Source organism: Callospermophilus lateralis, chromosome 7 (assembly GCF_048772815.1).
Source record: "Callospermophilus lateralis isolate mCalLat2 chromosome 7, mCalLat2.hap1, whole genome shotgun sequence".
Classification (NCBI taxonomy): Eukaryota; Metazoa; Chordata; class Mammalia; order Rodentia; family Sciuridae; genus Callospermophilus; species Callospermophilus lateralis.
In genome coordinates, this window is record NC_135311.1 from 26,205,398 (window position 1) to 26,222,523 (window position 17,126).

The 17,126-nt window shown below is 45.5% G+C and overlaps 1 protein-coding gene across 2 annotated transcripts in view; it reads left to right on the forward strand.

Moving 5' to 3' along the window:
• Kcnd3 (potassium voltage-gated channel subfamily D member 3) overlaps positions 1-16,477 on the forward strand; it is a 194,750-nt gene extending 178,273 nt beyond the window's left edge. Inside the window, exons 2-7 of one of the 2 annotated variants that reach the window (XM_076861769.1) lie at positions 5,009-5,171; positions 12,022-12,123; positions 12,488-12,577; positions 14,119-14,175; positions 15,299-15,546; positions 16,276-16,477. In XM_076861769.1, coding sequence (XP_076717884.1) covers positions 5,009-5,171; positions 12,022-12,123; positions 12,488-12,577; positions 14,119-14,175; positions 15,299-15,546; positions 16,276-16,477 — 862 coding nt within the window. The remainder of the gene's footprint in view (positions 1-5,008; positions 5,172-12,021; positions 12,124-12,487; positions 12,578-14,118; positions 14,176-15,298; positions 15,547-16,275) is intronic. The other variant, XM_076861770.1, reaches the window with a different exon arrangement.
• The last annotated feature ends 649 nt before the right edge of the window (positions 16,478-17,126 follow it).

Genomic DNA, 17,126 nt, shown 5'->3' on the forward strand with positions numbered 1-17,126 from the left:
GCGCCTGGAACTCAACCCAGCAGCCTGCACAAAGGAGAGAGGCTGGCCTACCTACTCCCCTTTTCTGCTAAATCAAAGTTTTAGCAGCTATTACTGGTGGCCAACGCTGCTGAAGTTAAATTCCCCTGTGATTGTTAACATAGACTCCTGTGAAACCAGGTCCCTCCCATCAGCTAGACAAGTCATTGATTATTTGAATCAAAATGCTGGTGGTGTCATTTGTCTTTGTTAAAATGAAGCTGGTTGGTTTCTCCCATGATTACAACCTGTTAAAATCCTTTTGACTCCTAAAGACTCCAATTCATAGTAGCTCTGTCATTTAGAAATTGGATGATCTTAAAACAATCAGCAGTAGCATCATCATCATAATTATCTTCAGATCCAAATGGAAGAAGGTTTAAAAAAAAAGATGTTTAAACAACAATAATAATTTGTCAGTAAGCAGCGTCAAAGGACTGAACCATGAACCACAGAAAGGTCAGAGGTCAAGCTGGCCTTCCGTAAGAACTGTCACAGGAACTCAAACTCCACAACTTCTGTTCCCACCTCGCATCTCTTTCCACATGGCAGCCTTCTTCCTCTCTAACTTCGCCCTGGTTTTTTCCAATGGCAGAAAGCATAGCTGCCAACAACTCCAGAGCTATATTTGTTGCAGTTTCTTCCTTTGAAGGAGACTGATCTGGTCCAAAGGTATAATCCAGGAAAGAGGAAAAGGGGCTCAATATCATTAGCCGTCAGAAAAATGAAAATCAAAACCAGACTGAGATGCTGGGGCCAGCAGTACCCACTCCTGTAGCCCCTGTGACTCTGGAGCATGAGGCCAACCTTGGGAACCTAGCAAGACCCTGTCTCGAAATAATACACAAAAAGCACAGGGATGTAACTCAGTGGCAAAGTGTTCCTGGATTCAATCCCTAGCATAAAAAATATAAATAAATAAAACCACTGAGATACCACTTCATACTCATCAGGATAGCTATAATCAAAAAGCCAGACAGTAATAAGGGTTGTCTTAGGTAAGGAGAAATTGGACCCCTCATTCATCACTTGTGGGAACATAAAAATGGTGCATTTGAAAAACAGTCTGGCAGTGCCTCAAATTGTTAAATACTGTTACCATCTGACTCCTAAAGAACGGAAAACATGGCCACACAAAAGCTTTCTAGGCCAAGGTTTACAGCCATATTATTTATAATAGGTAAAAAGTAGAAACAATCAAACTGTCAACTGATGAATGGATCAACAAAATATGGTATGGTATATATCCATACAGTTGATTATTTATTGAGCATCAAAAAGGATGAATTACTGATATGTGCATAAACATTATGCTGAGTGAAAGAAATCAGACACAAAGGCTACATATTCTATGATTCATTTAGATAAAACATCCAAAACAGGGAATTTAGAGAGAGAGAATCAGTGGTCACCAGGGAATAAGGGTGCAGAATGATCACTGACAGCTAATTAACACAAGGTGGTTTTTTTTTGGGGGGGGGAGCTTATGAAAATATTCTAAAACTAGACTGTGATGATGGAAATATAACTATATAATTAAACACACAAAAAAACTATTGCAATGTATAATTTAAAAGTCAAATTTTATGGTATGTCAATTGTATCTCAATAAAGCTGTTGAAAAATAAACCCAGAAAAGGAAACCATTGACCCAGCTTAGGTCAGATGCTCTATTTTGAGCTTACTTTGAGTAGGGCAGAAGGAGCAGAGGGGAAGGTTTGCAAGACTATGGTGGCTCCTCTGTGCAGAGTTTATGTCATAATAGTGGGTGGGGCACAGGTCCTAGATGAGTTAGGATTTTTCATAGACCAAAAAAAAAAAAAAAAAAAAAATAGGAGCCCACCACACTGGCTATTTATAGAGAATTTACAGTCACCCAAATACTGAGTGAAGTGTTTTTTTTTCTGAATTACTATTACAACTCTGGAGATTCCCATCTTATGGGTGGCACAGGGTCAAATTAAATGGCCCAGTACCATTAAGCTAGTTAGTAAGTAATACAGGGATAGGGTTCAAACTCATATCTGAGTCCAGTCTCCTCTCTCAATTATTAGGCCATGCTGCCTCCCTCTGGCTTTATACAAGTTGTTGAAAAATACTGGAACACACCACTGGAGACCTAACTTTAGATCCACTCTTTGTTTCACTTACTGTTTCACTAAAGTCAACCCTTGCAAAAATTGTGAGCTTGGAAACTCTGAGCTTTCTTTGCTGGCACAGAATCCCCCTTGACAATCTTAAAGAAGTTCCAGAAGTCTAGAGATGGTTACTCAACCCCCTAATAACTACATTGCTATCCACACCACCTTCCCAAGCTTGTCAAGGGTATAAAGAACTGGGACGAGAACGCATCGTGCTCAAATCATGATGCAATAGGTCTGTAACAGTCTCCCGATCCATCAGCCAGTTAACCTTGCTCTCACAACAAGAAATCGGGTTAATTTGGCAAGACGTGTGCATAGCAAACCAATACGAATTATTTTCCAAGTGTTCCCAAGCTGTCCACTTAATAATCTGCTCTCACATTCTGCCAGCAATGCTATGGCAGAATTGATGGATGCCAAGCCTGTTGGCCTATGGTTTCTCAGTTCTCCTTTCCCCTTCTTTAAAAATATAAATGCAAGAGTTTTCCATCTCTATTCTCTTGGTATTTCTCTGCTGTATCATGATTTCTCAGAGATCATGAGCAGTGGTTCTGCATCCCCATCTGCACAGTCCTCCCATGTCCCAGGGTAGGGTCCACGTGGGCCTGTGATGCAAGTCCACTCCCCTACTCCCAGCTAGCTCCAGATCCTTCCTATGGACATTTGTCCCAGCCTTTCCAAGATGAGGCTCATTCTTCATAGAGGAGAAGGCAGAAACACCTGGTAGTGGGGTTTTTTGCTGTCCCTCTGTCATAGGCTACTGGCGGACCACTTGCCTCAGCAGTGGACATAGCCCCTCCTCATTCTTTTCTTCGAATGGATAAAACAATCTTTCTGTTGACCTTGGCATTTCCACTAGCCTTGGTCCCTCTGAAACAGCTTTGGTCTTGAATGCTCTTGCCACACTTCATTTTCATCCAAGGCCATGGCTGCCTCTCAATTGGGTCATCTGAAAATCTCAGCTTAATCCCAGGGGTGGCTTGCTTTTCTCCAGCACTGTGATTCTTTGAACTTGGGACAATTAACTGTGTTTTTAGAGTTTCCCACCAATGGCTACTATGGATTCCAGAATGCCTAGATGGAAGCTGGATATGTCACAGTGGGATTGTGATGCAGGTTACTATTCTCATCTTTATTTTATAGATAAGGAAAAAGAGGACCCAAGTAACAGTCCCTTAAAGTCACACAGTGACTAATGGTGGGATGGGGTTCTCGAACCCAGGTTATCTCACTGCAGAATCCACCTTCTCAAACTCTTTAGTGAAAGCCTGCCCTGCATGTCGTAGCCAAGAAGGCAAATCTGGCCTGCAAAGAACCCTGATGTTAGTGCGTGTCTGAGGATGCTTGAGCAAGTACGAAGGCCTCGACTCTGAGGAGGAAGAAGGCAGTTCTCAAAACAGGAACCTGCTTCACAGGGGATAGAGGGGCTTCAGTGAGATCATCCATTCTTTACCCTACAGCTATCAATCTCTGCTGCTGCACCCTCCACAAAGCCCTTAGCCAAACCGGGTGAGGACCTCAGAATTCTGAAACAGCTTGCCCATCCCCTTCCACATCTTCTCAGGGTCCCCTCAGGACAAGTGACTTTGAGCCTACTTCAGCAACAACCATTCGTGGTCATGCTAAGCCTGTTTCTGCTCAGAGGCAGGGGAGATAATGTTTCTGGCTTTGGCCAGAGGAGTTATCACAGCTCTTTGCTTAATAAGGCCTTTAAATTATCTCAATAAAGAGGAGGCTAAACACTTAACCACTGTGGAGAGCATCTTATTGATTGGAGGAGAGAGACTCTGGCCAGCTTGCCTGGGGCTGAGTGGGAGCCAGACCACGCCAGTCCCAGCGGGCAGCTGCCAGGGTGTGAAGTACTTTAAGAGAGTTTCTCCAAGCTTTGAGAGGAGCCGGCACTGTCCCAATGTGGCTTCACAGCTTAAGGGGCTGAGTTCCAGATACTGGTCCCCCTCTGAGACCAGGGTGGTCAATAGAAAATGAAAGCAAGAGGAGTGGATTTTAAGCCCGTCTGAGGGAAGAAGGGCAATTAATGCAATGTCCCTGAGCCTCAGCTCCTGCATCTGTGAGGTGGGGTTAAGGGCAGAGTTCACAGGGCTCAGGGGCTTATGAGAGGTCAATCTGTAAGAGTCCTTTGTCAACTATAAACCTCCACAGGAATAGAAAGCAGGTTTATTATTTTATTTTTATTATCATAAATGAGACCTTATTGCTCTTTGGCTTAAAATTCATCCATGTCTTCCCACTGTTCTTGAGATAAAGTCTGTACTCCTCACCGTGACCCATTGCACTACTCCATGCTCTGCCTGGCCTATCCCTCAACCTCCTCTGACATTACTCTTCCTCTCCCTCCCTCCCTGTTTCCAGTCCCACTGGCCGATGGACAGGTTCTAGAAAGAGTCATCCTCCTTCCTTCTGCCTCAGGGCCTCTATACTTTCTGTTCTCCCACCTGGCACACTTGTGCCCAGGTATTTGCATAGCGGGACCCTTCACCTTCAGATCTCAGCCTCAGAGAGGCCTTCTCTGACCACGCTACTGCCACCTGACACAGTATCTACCTCTATTCTCTTTCTAGAAAAAACTACACGCTCCAGTTTTTGTTGACATACTCACTTTCCTGTGTATGGTCCCTTGTAGGAAGTTGGCTCTGTGAATGTAAAGACCCGGTCTCTTTCGTTCACTCCTAGGTTGGATCACTGGACCTGGCACATAGTAGGCACTCTAAACAATATTTGAACAAACCAAAAACTGGGTGAATTGGCTGGGAAGCCTGACTTGGACCCCAAATGGTCCCTTTCTTCCTTACACTCTGCTTCTTTCTCTCTCTCTCTCTCTCTCTCAGATATGGAGACATGGTGCCCAAGACCATTGCAGGAAAGATCTTCGGCTCCATCTGCTCCCTGAGTGGTGTTCTGGTCATTGCTCTGCCAGTCCCTGTGATTGTTTCCAACTTCAGCAGGATTTACCACCAGAATCAGAGAGCCGATAAACGCAGGGCACAAAAGGTAAGTTGTGGACCCAGGAATGGCGGCGGGGGTGGCATGAAGGGGAGGGGGCACAGGCAGGTGGTCAGGCCTGGGGAAGGTAAGGTAGCCTTGTGTCCCTAACTGCCCACCGTGTCCTTATTTCCAGCCCCGGTTAGCTGCAAAATGCAACAGACCCTCCAATATCCATAAGCTGATCATCCCCCTTTTGGATATTCTGTGGCACTTTCTTGGTCCCTGGCTCCACCCTCTCCCAGCCAAGAGCTTGCTGGTAAACACAGTCCCGTTTTAATATAATAGCCTATACAAAATCTAGTGACAAAAATAACTGTGCCAAGAAGAAAAATGAACACCATGAAAGGAGAACAATCTGAGGCCACTGGGTTCGGGGATAAATGGCACATCAGGCTTTAGTAACCTTCAGGGTGTCGTAGGGTGAAGGCACAGAACTTAACTGATGGGCTCACCACCAGTCCTCAGAAAAGGTCTAGATTATGCCCAGTGTGCACTCCCAAAGTCAATGGAGAAGGGCAAAGTGCAAGGGAGCCACACGTAGAAAGGCTTGGGCTCTGAGGATGTTCCTGCACAACTCGCCCTCAACCTCCATTCTGGAACAACTCGCCCTCTCAGCCAGCTCTCACTCCCCTGAGTTTCTAAGGCACCTGGCTAGTGAATGTAAGGCAGGAATTTGTACCAGCATTCCCATAAGGAAAGGGCTGAGGGCAGTTTTCCATTTCCCTCCTGATCTGGGCCAAAACAGGGTACCCATCGGCAGCATCTCTGCCTCCAAGTGGCAGGGTCAGAGCCTCTGGGTACAAAGGCCAGGAGGGAACCTCACTAAAAGATTGTCTTATGGAGGCCTGGGCTTTTGTCTCCTTATTTTAGGCTTTCTTTCATTCCTTTACGATACAAACATTTACTGAGCATCTACTATGGGCAGGCCTATTATTTCCTCCCACTTGTAAGGATAAGCCTTAGGCAGTGGTACGGCTTCAGTCCGGATCGAAGAACTCCAGAATTTCAGAACAGATCTGTATATACTAACTTGTGACAGAGCCACAAATTTGTGAACGCTAGTTCCAAAATGTATAGCACTTATTATATTTTACACAGAATAATATATAATAAAAGATACACAATTTCTAATTATATGGTAACCCATTGTTTCTTACCTCCAACAGATCTTGTACCCTTGTGGTCCTGTCCCCTTCTTCCTGTGCTAAACTTATTTTTACTTATCTTGACCTGTTCTATAATGTCATCAGCCTCATGATTTCTCTTCTGTTGTCCTCTCCGACCTTTCTAGCACCTGTCTCACCCAAGGTCAGGTTTGCCCTACCCCCACCGGCTCCCAGCCATCCCAGAAATGAAATAGTCTTATCTCCTTCCCTGTTGGAGTCAGCTGGCAAGTTTGAACAATGTCTAAATTCATTACACAGTTCTAAATAAAGGGGCAGGGGGAAATTGGAAACTCATATCCAGTTTCTGGATATGAAGCCTAAGGCTGAAGATCCAGGAATTCTGTCACATATACACCCTCCCATCCCCCACCCCAAGCTGATGTAGGTTTCTTGGGCACAGCAGGTGGGATTCCCAAGAATTCTCAGCTCACACGGGACAGTCCATCACAGCTGGGCTCTAGGTTGCTCCTGCAGCCCCCGCCCGCCTCCCTACCCACACTCTTACCTACTTCTTAGAGCATCTCATCTGCAAAGAACATATCCGGGAATGTGTCCCTTTGGGACTGAATAAAGCTCATTGTGTGTGATTAGAATCCAGAAGGAGTCATTCTGGCTTATTCCTCCCTCTTGCTGCTCAAGAGGGTTGTCCCTCCCTCCCACCCTCCTCTCCTTCTTCATCTCCCTTTGAAATCAGAATAAATATTTACAGTGTTTTCGCCTGGATACTGTTTCTCCTCAAGGTTGCTCTGCTCTGTCTCTTTCACCTTGGACTTCCTGTGAGAGGAAAAAAAACAATACTGCCTGCTTCCAGGCCGAGTCTGTCTTGGTGAGCCAAGACAGGCAGGCCCAGGTACTTCATGGGAGTGGAGAGCTGGGCCTGGGAGGAAGGAGGTCAGGGAGATTAATGTTAGTCCCCAGCTAGATGTCATGGCTGAGGGCCATCAAGGCCACAGAGGTAAGCTCCAGCCCAGAAGACTTGAGTGCAGGAAGTTCACATTGCCATCTCTATCTGTGGACACTGGTTCGCTTCAGTCTGCATGCTGATGAGTCAAGAGAAATAGAGGTCAAGTGGGGAGATCTTGCAGTGCATCGGGAGAGGGACATTTGGACCCTTGTCCAGCTCTGGTGCAATCCCATATCCTTTGTTAATGATGGGTAACTATAAATTCACAAGTAGTTTTCAGAAATAATACAGAGAGTCAGATGCAGTGGCAAACGTCTATAATCCCAATGGCTCGGGGTTCTGTAGCAGGAGGATCGAGAGTTCAATGCCAGCCTCAGCACTTAGTGAGGCCCTAAGCAACTCAGCAAGATCCTATCTCTAAATAAAAATACAAAAAAGGGCTGGGGATGTGGTTAAGCACCCCTGGCGAAGGAAGGAAGGAAGGAAGGAAGGAAGGGAGGGAGGGAGGGAGGGAGGGAGGGAGGGAGGGAGGGAGGGAGGGAGGGAGGAAGGAAGGAAGGAAGGAAGGAAGGAAGGAAGGATCCCTTGTATAGTTTTCCCCAGTTTGGGCAACATTTTATAAAACTGTATAGTAAGGACTGGGGTGTGGCTCACTGGTAGAGCACTTGCCTAGCACGCATGAAGCACTGGGTTCAATCCCCAGCACCACACAAAATAAAAAACTAAATAAATAAAATGAAGCACTGGGTTCAATCCCCAGCACCACACAAAATAAAAAACTAAATAAACAAAATAAATGTATTAAAAAACTGTATAGTAAAATATTATATGGGGTATGGACACTCATACAATTCACCAATCTATTCAAATTGCCTGTTTTACTTATACCTGTGTATGTGTTTTACAATTTTTTAAACAATTTTTTTATTTATATGTGACAGTGGAATGCATTACAATTCATGTTACACATATAGAGCACAACTTTTCATATCTCTGGTTGTATACAAAGTATATTTACACCAATTTGTATCTTCATACATGTACTTTGGATAATGATGTCCATCATATTTCACCATCATTTCTAACCCCATGCCCCCTCCCTTCCCCTTCCACCCCTCTACCCTATCTAGAGTTCTTCTATTGTTCCCATGCTCCCCCTCCCTCTCCCACTATGAATCAGCCTCCTTAATCAGAGAAAGCATTTGGCATTTGGGTTTTGGGGATTGGCTAACTTCACTTAGCGTTATCTTCTCTAACTCCATCTGTTTACCTGCAAGTGTTTTACAATTTCATCACCTAAGTCCATGCGGACCTCCACAGTCTGATGACAGTGATACTGAACACTTCCAATACCATGAGGACCCTGTGTCGCCCTTTCATAACTAGATCCACCCAAGAACCCAACAACCACATATCTGTTCTCCACGTATAAAATGTCACTTCCAAATATCACATAAATGAATTCATATGGTAGGTAACCTTTGGAAATTAACTTTTTTAATTCTGCATAGTTCCTGGAGTTTCAACCCAAATTGTGTGTATTGATAGCCATTCATTTTTACTGCTGAGTAATATTCCATAATATGGATGCATCAGTGTAACTGTTTGTTGCAGAATTTCTGGGATGATTAGTTTTCAATTGTTACAAATGAAGCTACTGTCAAATGCACAGGTTTTTATGTAAGCTCAAGTTTTAATATCTCTTAGATAATGCCTTAGGGTGCGACTGCCTGTTTTCTTTTTTGGCCCTTCCATTTCTTTCTTTCTTCTGCTTCTTCTGGAGCAAGAGATATAAACACTCATGGCCAAAGGGCACCTGATGGCTAGACAGCTAGAAAGCACTCAGTCTTAAAAGGCATCACAAGATTTCCTAGGATTATGGTCTTGATCATAACAGTGTCTCAAACTGTACCGGGGAAGCAGCATCCTCCTTCCAGCTCTCTCCAACCCTGGAATCTCCACATCTGTCAAAAATGCAGTTTCCTGGGCTTTGCTCTTCAACTTTAGAAACTTGTGTGATAGCAGTTGAGATTCAGGGAAGGAAACCAGGTGCAGTGGCATCTTATTGTAATCCCAGTGATTCAGGGGGCTGAGGCAGGAGGATTACAAAATTGAGACCAAACTCAGCAACTTGGCAAGACCTTGTGTCAAAATGAAAAATAAAAAGGTCTGGGGGTTTGGCTCAGTAGGATGGGGTGCCCCTGGGTTCTCTCTCAGTACCACAAAAAAAAAGAAGAAGAAGAAGAAGAAGGAGAAGAAGAAGGAGAAGGAGAAGAAGAGGGAGAAGGAGAGGGAGAGGGAGAGGGAGAGGGAGAGGGGGAGGGAGAGGGAGAGGGAGAGGGAGAAGAAAGAAAGAAAGAAAGAAATTCAGGGGAGGTGGAGGAGGAGGTACCATGGAAGCAGCACTTGGCTTGAAGGAAGGCCCAAGCTTGCTAGTCCACTACATTGCCCTGGATAAATCATTTTCCCTCATACACTTCATTCATTCATTCATTGATATGTTATAGATAACCTCCAAGCTTTCCTAACCTTCATATCATACTTATGGTCAGAGAAAGAGTAAAGCTGACCAGTCCAAGGATCAAGAACCAAGTTTGCACCAATGGCTTAATAAATATAAATGCCTATCCAACCATATGTGATTATCCTCCTTACCTCCTTGGCCAACACAAACTGCTTGAGCAAAGCATAAAGCCCTGTGCTGGGTGCCAAAGATAAAAATATGCATAAGCCACATGTCCTGGCCCTCAGGAGCTCAAAGCCAAGCCAAAGGGCCCCAACAATTTTCACGTGTTGGGTATGGTTCTGTTAATACATCACAAACCTCTTTATCCTTTGTGAGAAATGATTAAATGATACAGTGCATTGGATATGACAATCTGTTGCTTTAATAGAGCTCAGGGTAAGATAAGATTAAAAGAAGTGCCACAGAGGAGAACAGGAGAATCTTCCATCTCTAGAAAGTAATGAAGACAGACCCCAGATATGAGAAAGGTCTGGCTCTAAGTGGTGCAATCAGATTATATAAGGCTATAATGAGCTTGACACAATTGGATTTCCATAGGCAGCTCTCAACACCTGCCACTCACCCAAGGCAATACAGCCACATGAGCAAACAAGGAGAAACTTGCTTGAGGAGATACAAACATCTAGCCAAGGAGAGGGCTGAAGCAGGATTCCTGGGGAGAACTATTCTAGACCTTGAATGAATTTTTTTTTTTTTTTTTCTCAAAGAGGAGGAAGAGTAATAGGACTGACTTACTGGACTTTCTCTCCCAGATTGTTCCCCTTTTCATTCTCTCCTGTATCTAAAGGAGCAGTTGTCCTCAGATTTGTGGCAGGATCTTCCCCACATTTAGAATCCAGGGAAGGGAATGAATTGTCTCTGCAGGGAAATTCTGGCTAATGGAGGACTTTGCAGGAGACACAGTACGTCTGCTGATGGCCTGAATACCTGAGCCCATGGCTTCCTTTTAGCAGATGAACCAGGCTGATGGGATGCTTGGGGTTGGGGAAATACTTGGGGAGAATGTGACAAGAAATGGAAATTGCCACAATTTCTCAAGGATTCATCTGCTCAGAATCCATACTGAAGTTATCTGTAGATGTGCCCAGAGGCAGGAGGAGGAAGCCCTCCACTCCAGGATGGGTCTGTGATCCTTGTGGGCTTTTTTCTGCTTCTTGAAGCAAGATCCTGGTGCTGGGTCTAGACCTACAGAGCCTGAAACTCAAGCTGCATTTTTTAAACTAAAAACATGAACCCCTCTTCCCAGTACCAAAGACTCTTTTCTCTTAGTCCCCTCTCTTTGACTGTGCTGCCGTCATGGTGACGCTGATTATGGTCATTAGGAAGAAGAGCAGCCAGCAGGTGAAGCATGGCCAGCCTCTCCCATTGCCTCTGCAAGCAGGAGAGAAGCTCAGACAGAGGTTCCACGCAAACCCCCTATAGGAGGGCCTTCTTTACTGAAGCTTCCCATGTTGGAGCTGGGGAGATTTCAACAGTCCTAGCTAAAGCCAAAGTGGTATATCCCCCCGCCTCTACATACCAGGTCACCTCTCATGAGCACCACATGTATTCCCACCAACATACACAACACAGTGCACATATATTGACACATCCAAACATGACTCACTCCCAAAGACAGATATGCAATTGTAAATACATTTATTAACTTTAAGAAGTTTGACTCTCTGGTTACTCAGCACTGAGGATACATCATTAAACCAAGGGAAAACTCCTGCCCTCAAAGAGTCTACATTCTAATGGGGGAGAGAAACAGTAGCAAGGTAAATATATAAAACATATTCTTAAGGGGCACATGTGCATTGGTGGCTTTTCTTATAACTAATATTTGGAGACCTTCTGATGCAGGGAACTGTAGTGGATCCTAGTAGAATAAAGACAACTGTCACATACTGTCCTTTAAGGCCCTTGCAATCTAGTTGGGAGATAATACTCAATTGAACAGCATTGTGTGATATTGAGTAAAGGTCATGAAACTTTGGGGAGGAAAAAGAATTTGGATAGATGATATTTCTCTGCCAGGTACACACAGGCTAAAAACCATGAGTGGAAGCTCCTTGGAATTCTCACCATGGCCAAACTGCTCAAAGTGGGTACAGTGTCTCAGAGCCAGCCCCACAGTCTCTAAGCAGAGACGCCACTCCTCCTCGTTGTCAGATGTCACCTGCCTCTGGGAAGCCCACTGTTGCTGGCTTTGCCAGCCCGGCTGTCTTTTTTGTATTTGGATCTCTCTCACTATTTCATTATCTCTGCCCATCACAGAAGGCCCGCCTTGCCAGGATCCGTGTGGCCAAAACAGGAAGTTCCAATGCTTACCTGCACAGCAAGCGCAACGGGCTCCTCAATGAGGCTCTGGAACTGGCGGTAAGTGCCTAAAGGACCTGGCTGGGAACCGTAAAGGGAAAGATGAGCTTTTTTTCCTCAACAGACACCAGCACTCCTGTCCAAAAGCCCCCACACACACACACACATTCCGTTTGAGCCCTGAGGAGGACATTTCCAAATTTTCCCTACCCACACACCTTTCCTATGGGATATCACCAGTACCCCTAAACCAGCTGCCGACAAAAGCCCCACCCCCACCCCAAAGGTGAGCATGTCCTATGCTGACCCTAAAATTTGGCTCAGCTGGATTTTTCTGGTGCCCTCCCACCTGTGGAGAAGTTAAGTTGCTGGAGAGAGGAGACGTCACCAGCTTCACTCTCAGTTCCTCCTCTTCTCTCTCTAGGGCACCCCAGAAGAGGAGCACATGGGCAAGACCACATCGATCATCGAGAGCCAGCACCACCACCTGCTGCACTGCCTGGAAAAGACCACTGTGAGTGCCAGTCCGCCCCATCTCCTTTTTCCTCCCTGACCCCCTGGCCTTCCCTAGGGCTCTGCTCACATCCTTATCCTGCACTAGGAGTCAGTCTGTCCCCTTCAGATTCAAAAGATAGTGATGGGGTCTGGCAACTCCCAGGAAAAAGACCTAAGAAATGGGGCAAGGTCATAAGGGTGGGAGATCTGCTCCATCCTGCAGCATCAGAGAAAAGGCCAGGCCACTAGCCTTCCCATGCCCTCCACCAGTTCTGACAGTCCTCTTCTTGATGGCTGAGGGCTAAGGACTTGGCCCATATCCATTTCTCAGCTCTGATAAATGTCACCTTTCAAAATCCAGATGGGATATGCACAGGAAAGTAGAATGTTGATTTTTGTCCCACCCCTGGGACTAGGTTGATGCAATCTGTGGGTTCCTTTGTGCCCTACATTTCTCTTGAAATGGAAGGCAGTGAATGAAGGAGGCAATGTGTATGTTTCTCTAGCCAGCATTTATCAGTTCAAACCCCTGTTGGTCACCCTGCAATTCCTAGGGAGTTCAGATTCTCTGAACTCTGTTAAAGTGGTTATGGTGTAGGGTACCACAGCTGGAATGTGAATGATGCTTGTGCCTCACTAACAGCCTCAAAGAAAGGGCAGTAGGGCTAACCCTGAACCCTTGGCAAAAAGTACTGAGAATAGTGGGGAGGGAGAAGTCAGAGTAGACAGGCCAAAGGGAAATCCTTCCCTGTTCCTTTCTAGAAACGTCCTCCCCCAAAAGCCTATAGTCAGGGATCAATACACTAAGGAAGTCCTAATTCCAACTATTCTGTATCCTGGCCTCCCAGATGTGGCAGGAATAGATGCTAGATGATTCAATCTGAGCATAACATGGATACTATGAATGGCAGCAGAACCCAGTGAGAACTTCCAAAATGGAAGGTGCTCTGAGACCCCTATTTCAAGGATTTATCACTTAGAGCTGTATATGCATATCTAGAGTTTTTCTCAAAGACTAAACTTGCCAAAGGGATAGACCGGGACCCAACTGCCCTTTCCAAGTTTGCATGAGCTAGGTGGAATGTGTAAATTGAAAGAACATGGGTGAAAATATTGGGGTTTAAAGGGCTGGAATGATGGTATTGAAAAAATGGGAGTTTGGGAATTGAGGGATGGAATGCTGGCATTGAATGGGTGGAATGCTGAGTTTGAGGGAAAGAATGTTGGACTATGGGGTGGGATTTAGGGATTAAAGCTCTGGAATGCTGGATTTTAGGGGAGGAATGTTGGATTTCAGGGCTGGAATGTTGGGATGGAAAAGACAGAATGTTGGGAGGAATGAAGGAAGGAATGTTGGGGAAGTGGGGGTGGAGGTGTCCTGTTGCAGCCAAGGGGTAGAATGTTTGGACAAGGGAGACAGAATGCTGGAACTAGGGATGGAATGTTGAACTCAAAGGGTGGAATGCTGGGATTAAGAGTTTGAATGTCAAAACTGGCTTGTGAATGCTGGAATGTACAATCAATGGTGTTTTTATCTTCTGTTGGCATGTTGTCCTGTAGGGGTTGTCCTATCTTGTGGATGATCCCCTGTTATCTGTACGAACCTCCACCATCAAGGTATAACTTTTTAAAAATTCAATTGATGTTTTTCTCTCTGATTCTTCTGAGTCTGTAGATTCTCTTCTTTTTACCCCTGGTCTGGTTCCCTGCATGTGCTGTTGATTCTTCTGGGGCTTTTCCTACCTCTGCTGTCACACATGTACCCGTTCAGGCTTCCAGTTTTTTTGTGCTGAACTATCAAACTCCCTTTCTGATTCCCTTTTTTGACCTCCCAAGGGGCTTAGAGGGGGTGGTAGAACATAGCACCAATGTTGGCATCCTGTAAGTATCCACGCACAGCCTCTGTCCTAGCCACCTCCCTAGCATCTTGGGGACTCCGGGTATTGGCTGCCAGGGCTGGTCTGTCTCTGAACTCAGTTCTCATGCTAATTCTCCTCAGACTTTCTCCTCACCCTGGTAGCCTCAGTCAGACCATTAACACCAAGGATTTTTAGTTACCTTGGCCTACAGTCATTTTCCAGTTATCTTGAGTTCAGCCACCTGCCACCCTCTTGACCTAAATTAGGAAGGAGACTGTTAGCATTGCCTCCCCATGCTTACACTTGACCTAAAGTATATTTAGGATCTACATCCCATAATCAGGAGAAAAGGGGGAAAGAAATCAAATCCCTGACAGTTTGACCCAGGCCCTTTTAAGACAAATGCTCTCCCAATTTTGTGAATGACTCAGTGCTTTTAAAAGTTTCTGTGACAATCTTATAATTCATAAGATCCAAAAAAGACGACCCAGCATACTCTACTCAATGACTCCTTATCGGCCATCTTTGGCAGATCTTACAAAGCTTACAAAGAAAAATATTTGCTTCTAGCTCTGATGATGCCACTGAGTCTCTCCATGACCTCTGTTTCCCTTCTGCTTAAAGCTATAGATGGATATATCATGACATAACAACTACAGTCCCCACCCTTTCAACCTGATGGTCCAGGCTGCTAATATGAATGCTTTCTTTTCACATTTGATGCCCATGGGACCTCACCCAAATGCTCATCAGTGATCTGGGCAGATGGAAGCCCTTCCTACAAGGCCCAAAACAGGGACAGGCAGCATTCTGAGTATAGGGTGATGCTCCTGCTCCCTACCTTTTTTTTTTCCCACTTCTTCTCCTTCTGCCTCCCACAGAACCATGAGTTTATTGATGAGCAGATGTTTGAGCAGAACTGCATGGAGAGCTCAATGCAGAACTACCCATCCACAAGAAGTCCCTCACTGTCCAGCCACCCAGGCCTCACAACCACCTGCTGCTCCCGTCGTAATAAGAAGACCACACACCTTCCCAATTCTAACCTGCCAGCAACTCGCCTGCGCAGCATGCAAGAGCTCAGTACGATCCACATCCAGGGCAGTGAGCAGCCCTCCCTCACTACCAGGTGGGTGACTTCCCTCCCATGATTCCCAAAGCCTTGTGCAACTCCATTCGCAAGTTCAATAATTTCAGCATTTGGAGAACTTGTGGACCTTCAAGATGCCCCTTTATCTAATGCATGAGCCCGCATCTTCCTTCCACCCCCACCATCTTTCTCATCCTTTGAAGTTAACCCAAAGGCCTTCACAGGCTGTGGGAGAATACAGAGCAGGTCAAAAGTGGGGTTGGGTATTAGGGATTTTAAAACTCAAAAACAATCCAAAATGATCCACCTCAGTGCAAAGAAGGAAATTTTATTAAAGAAATAATTTTCACAATTGTGTTATGCATGGCTTATCCCAGAATGATTTTGAACCACAGATTGACTTTTCCCTTCCTTCTCTGCTTCTATTGAAGCCACGTCCCACTACCTTCAGATAAGTTGCAGAGAATTCAGGGAAAGCAAATGCCAAATGTCACAAATGACAGGTAAATGACCACTGCAGGGCAGGGGGATAGGGTGGGGGAATGTATACGCTGCATTTCTGAGCCCAATTCACGTGACTTTGTAATTGTTAGTAGTTTAGGAATAATAGTTGAGAGTGGAAAATTACAAGCTGATTACCCAAGGCAGAGGTAGACGGTCACCAAAATTTTCTCCTAGTTCCTAATAAGCAAGAAATGTAGGGGGTCAAGGAAGCTTTGGGCTGCTGGCAAGCAGGAACCATCATCAACTCACTCTTTTCTATCCTAGTCGCTCCAGCCTTAATTTGAAAGCAGATGACGGACTGAGACCAAACTGCAAAACATCCCAGATCACCACAGCCATCATCAGCATCCCCACTCCCCCAGCGCTCACCCCAGAGGGGGAAAGTCGGCCACCCCCTGCCAGCCCGGGCCCCAACACGAACATTCCTTCCATAGCCAGCAATGTTGTCAAGGTCTCTGCCTTGTAAAACCACTGGACAGAAAGCCACATGGGGTAGGGAGAGTGAAGGGGGCTGGCATGTTGGTGGGTGGCCAGTGGGACCACTCCCTCCCCCATTCTCCACTATTTCTGCCTGCCCCATTGCACCCTTAGCACTGAGAAGGAAAAAGAGGCAGCAAGGGGCACCCATGGTCCCCACTGCTGACCTGGACATAGCCCTGTGATACTGCATCTCACTGGGGCCAGAGAAAGGGAGGGAGGGGAAGGGTAGGGGACGGGCGGTGGGGGGATAGGCTGCCTGTCAAGGCAGGTCCTGGAAGGGGAGCCTCAGACCAAATGACAATTGTTTCTGGAGTCCCCAGTGAGGAAACTATAAGACCAAGAGCAGCAGAGGCCAAGAGGTCACATGCAAAACAGGAAGAAAATATAACACTGTGTATTTAAGCACCTTTTTCAAGGCTCTTAATGGATAATATTTATTCATGGGAAAAGGTGGAAAACAAAAACACCAATGGATTTTTGTGAAATGTTTTTCTCCATGGACCCAACATCTTTGAACCAAAACAATGCATTTTGTGAGGGTTTGTTTGTTTTTTGTTTTTTCCTTCCTTTTATAGCAAAAGCTTTCAGGCTCTAAGTCAGTTATAGCTGAGTTCTTTCTCCATTCTCCCAGGTGG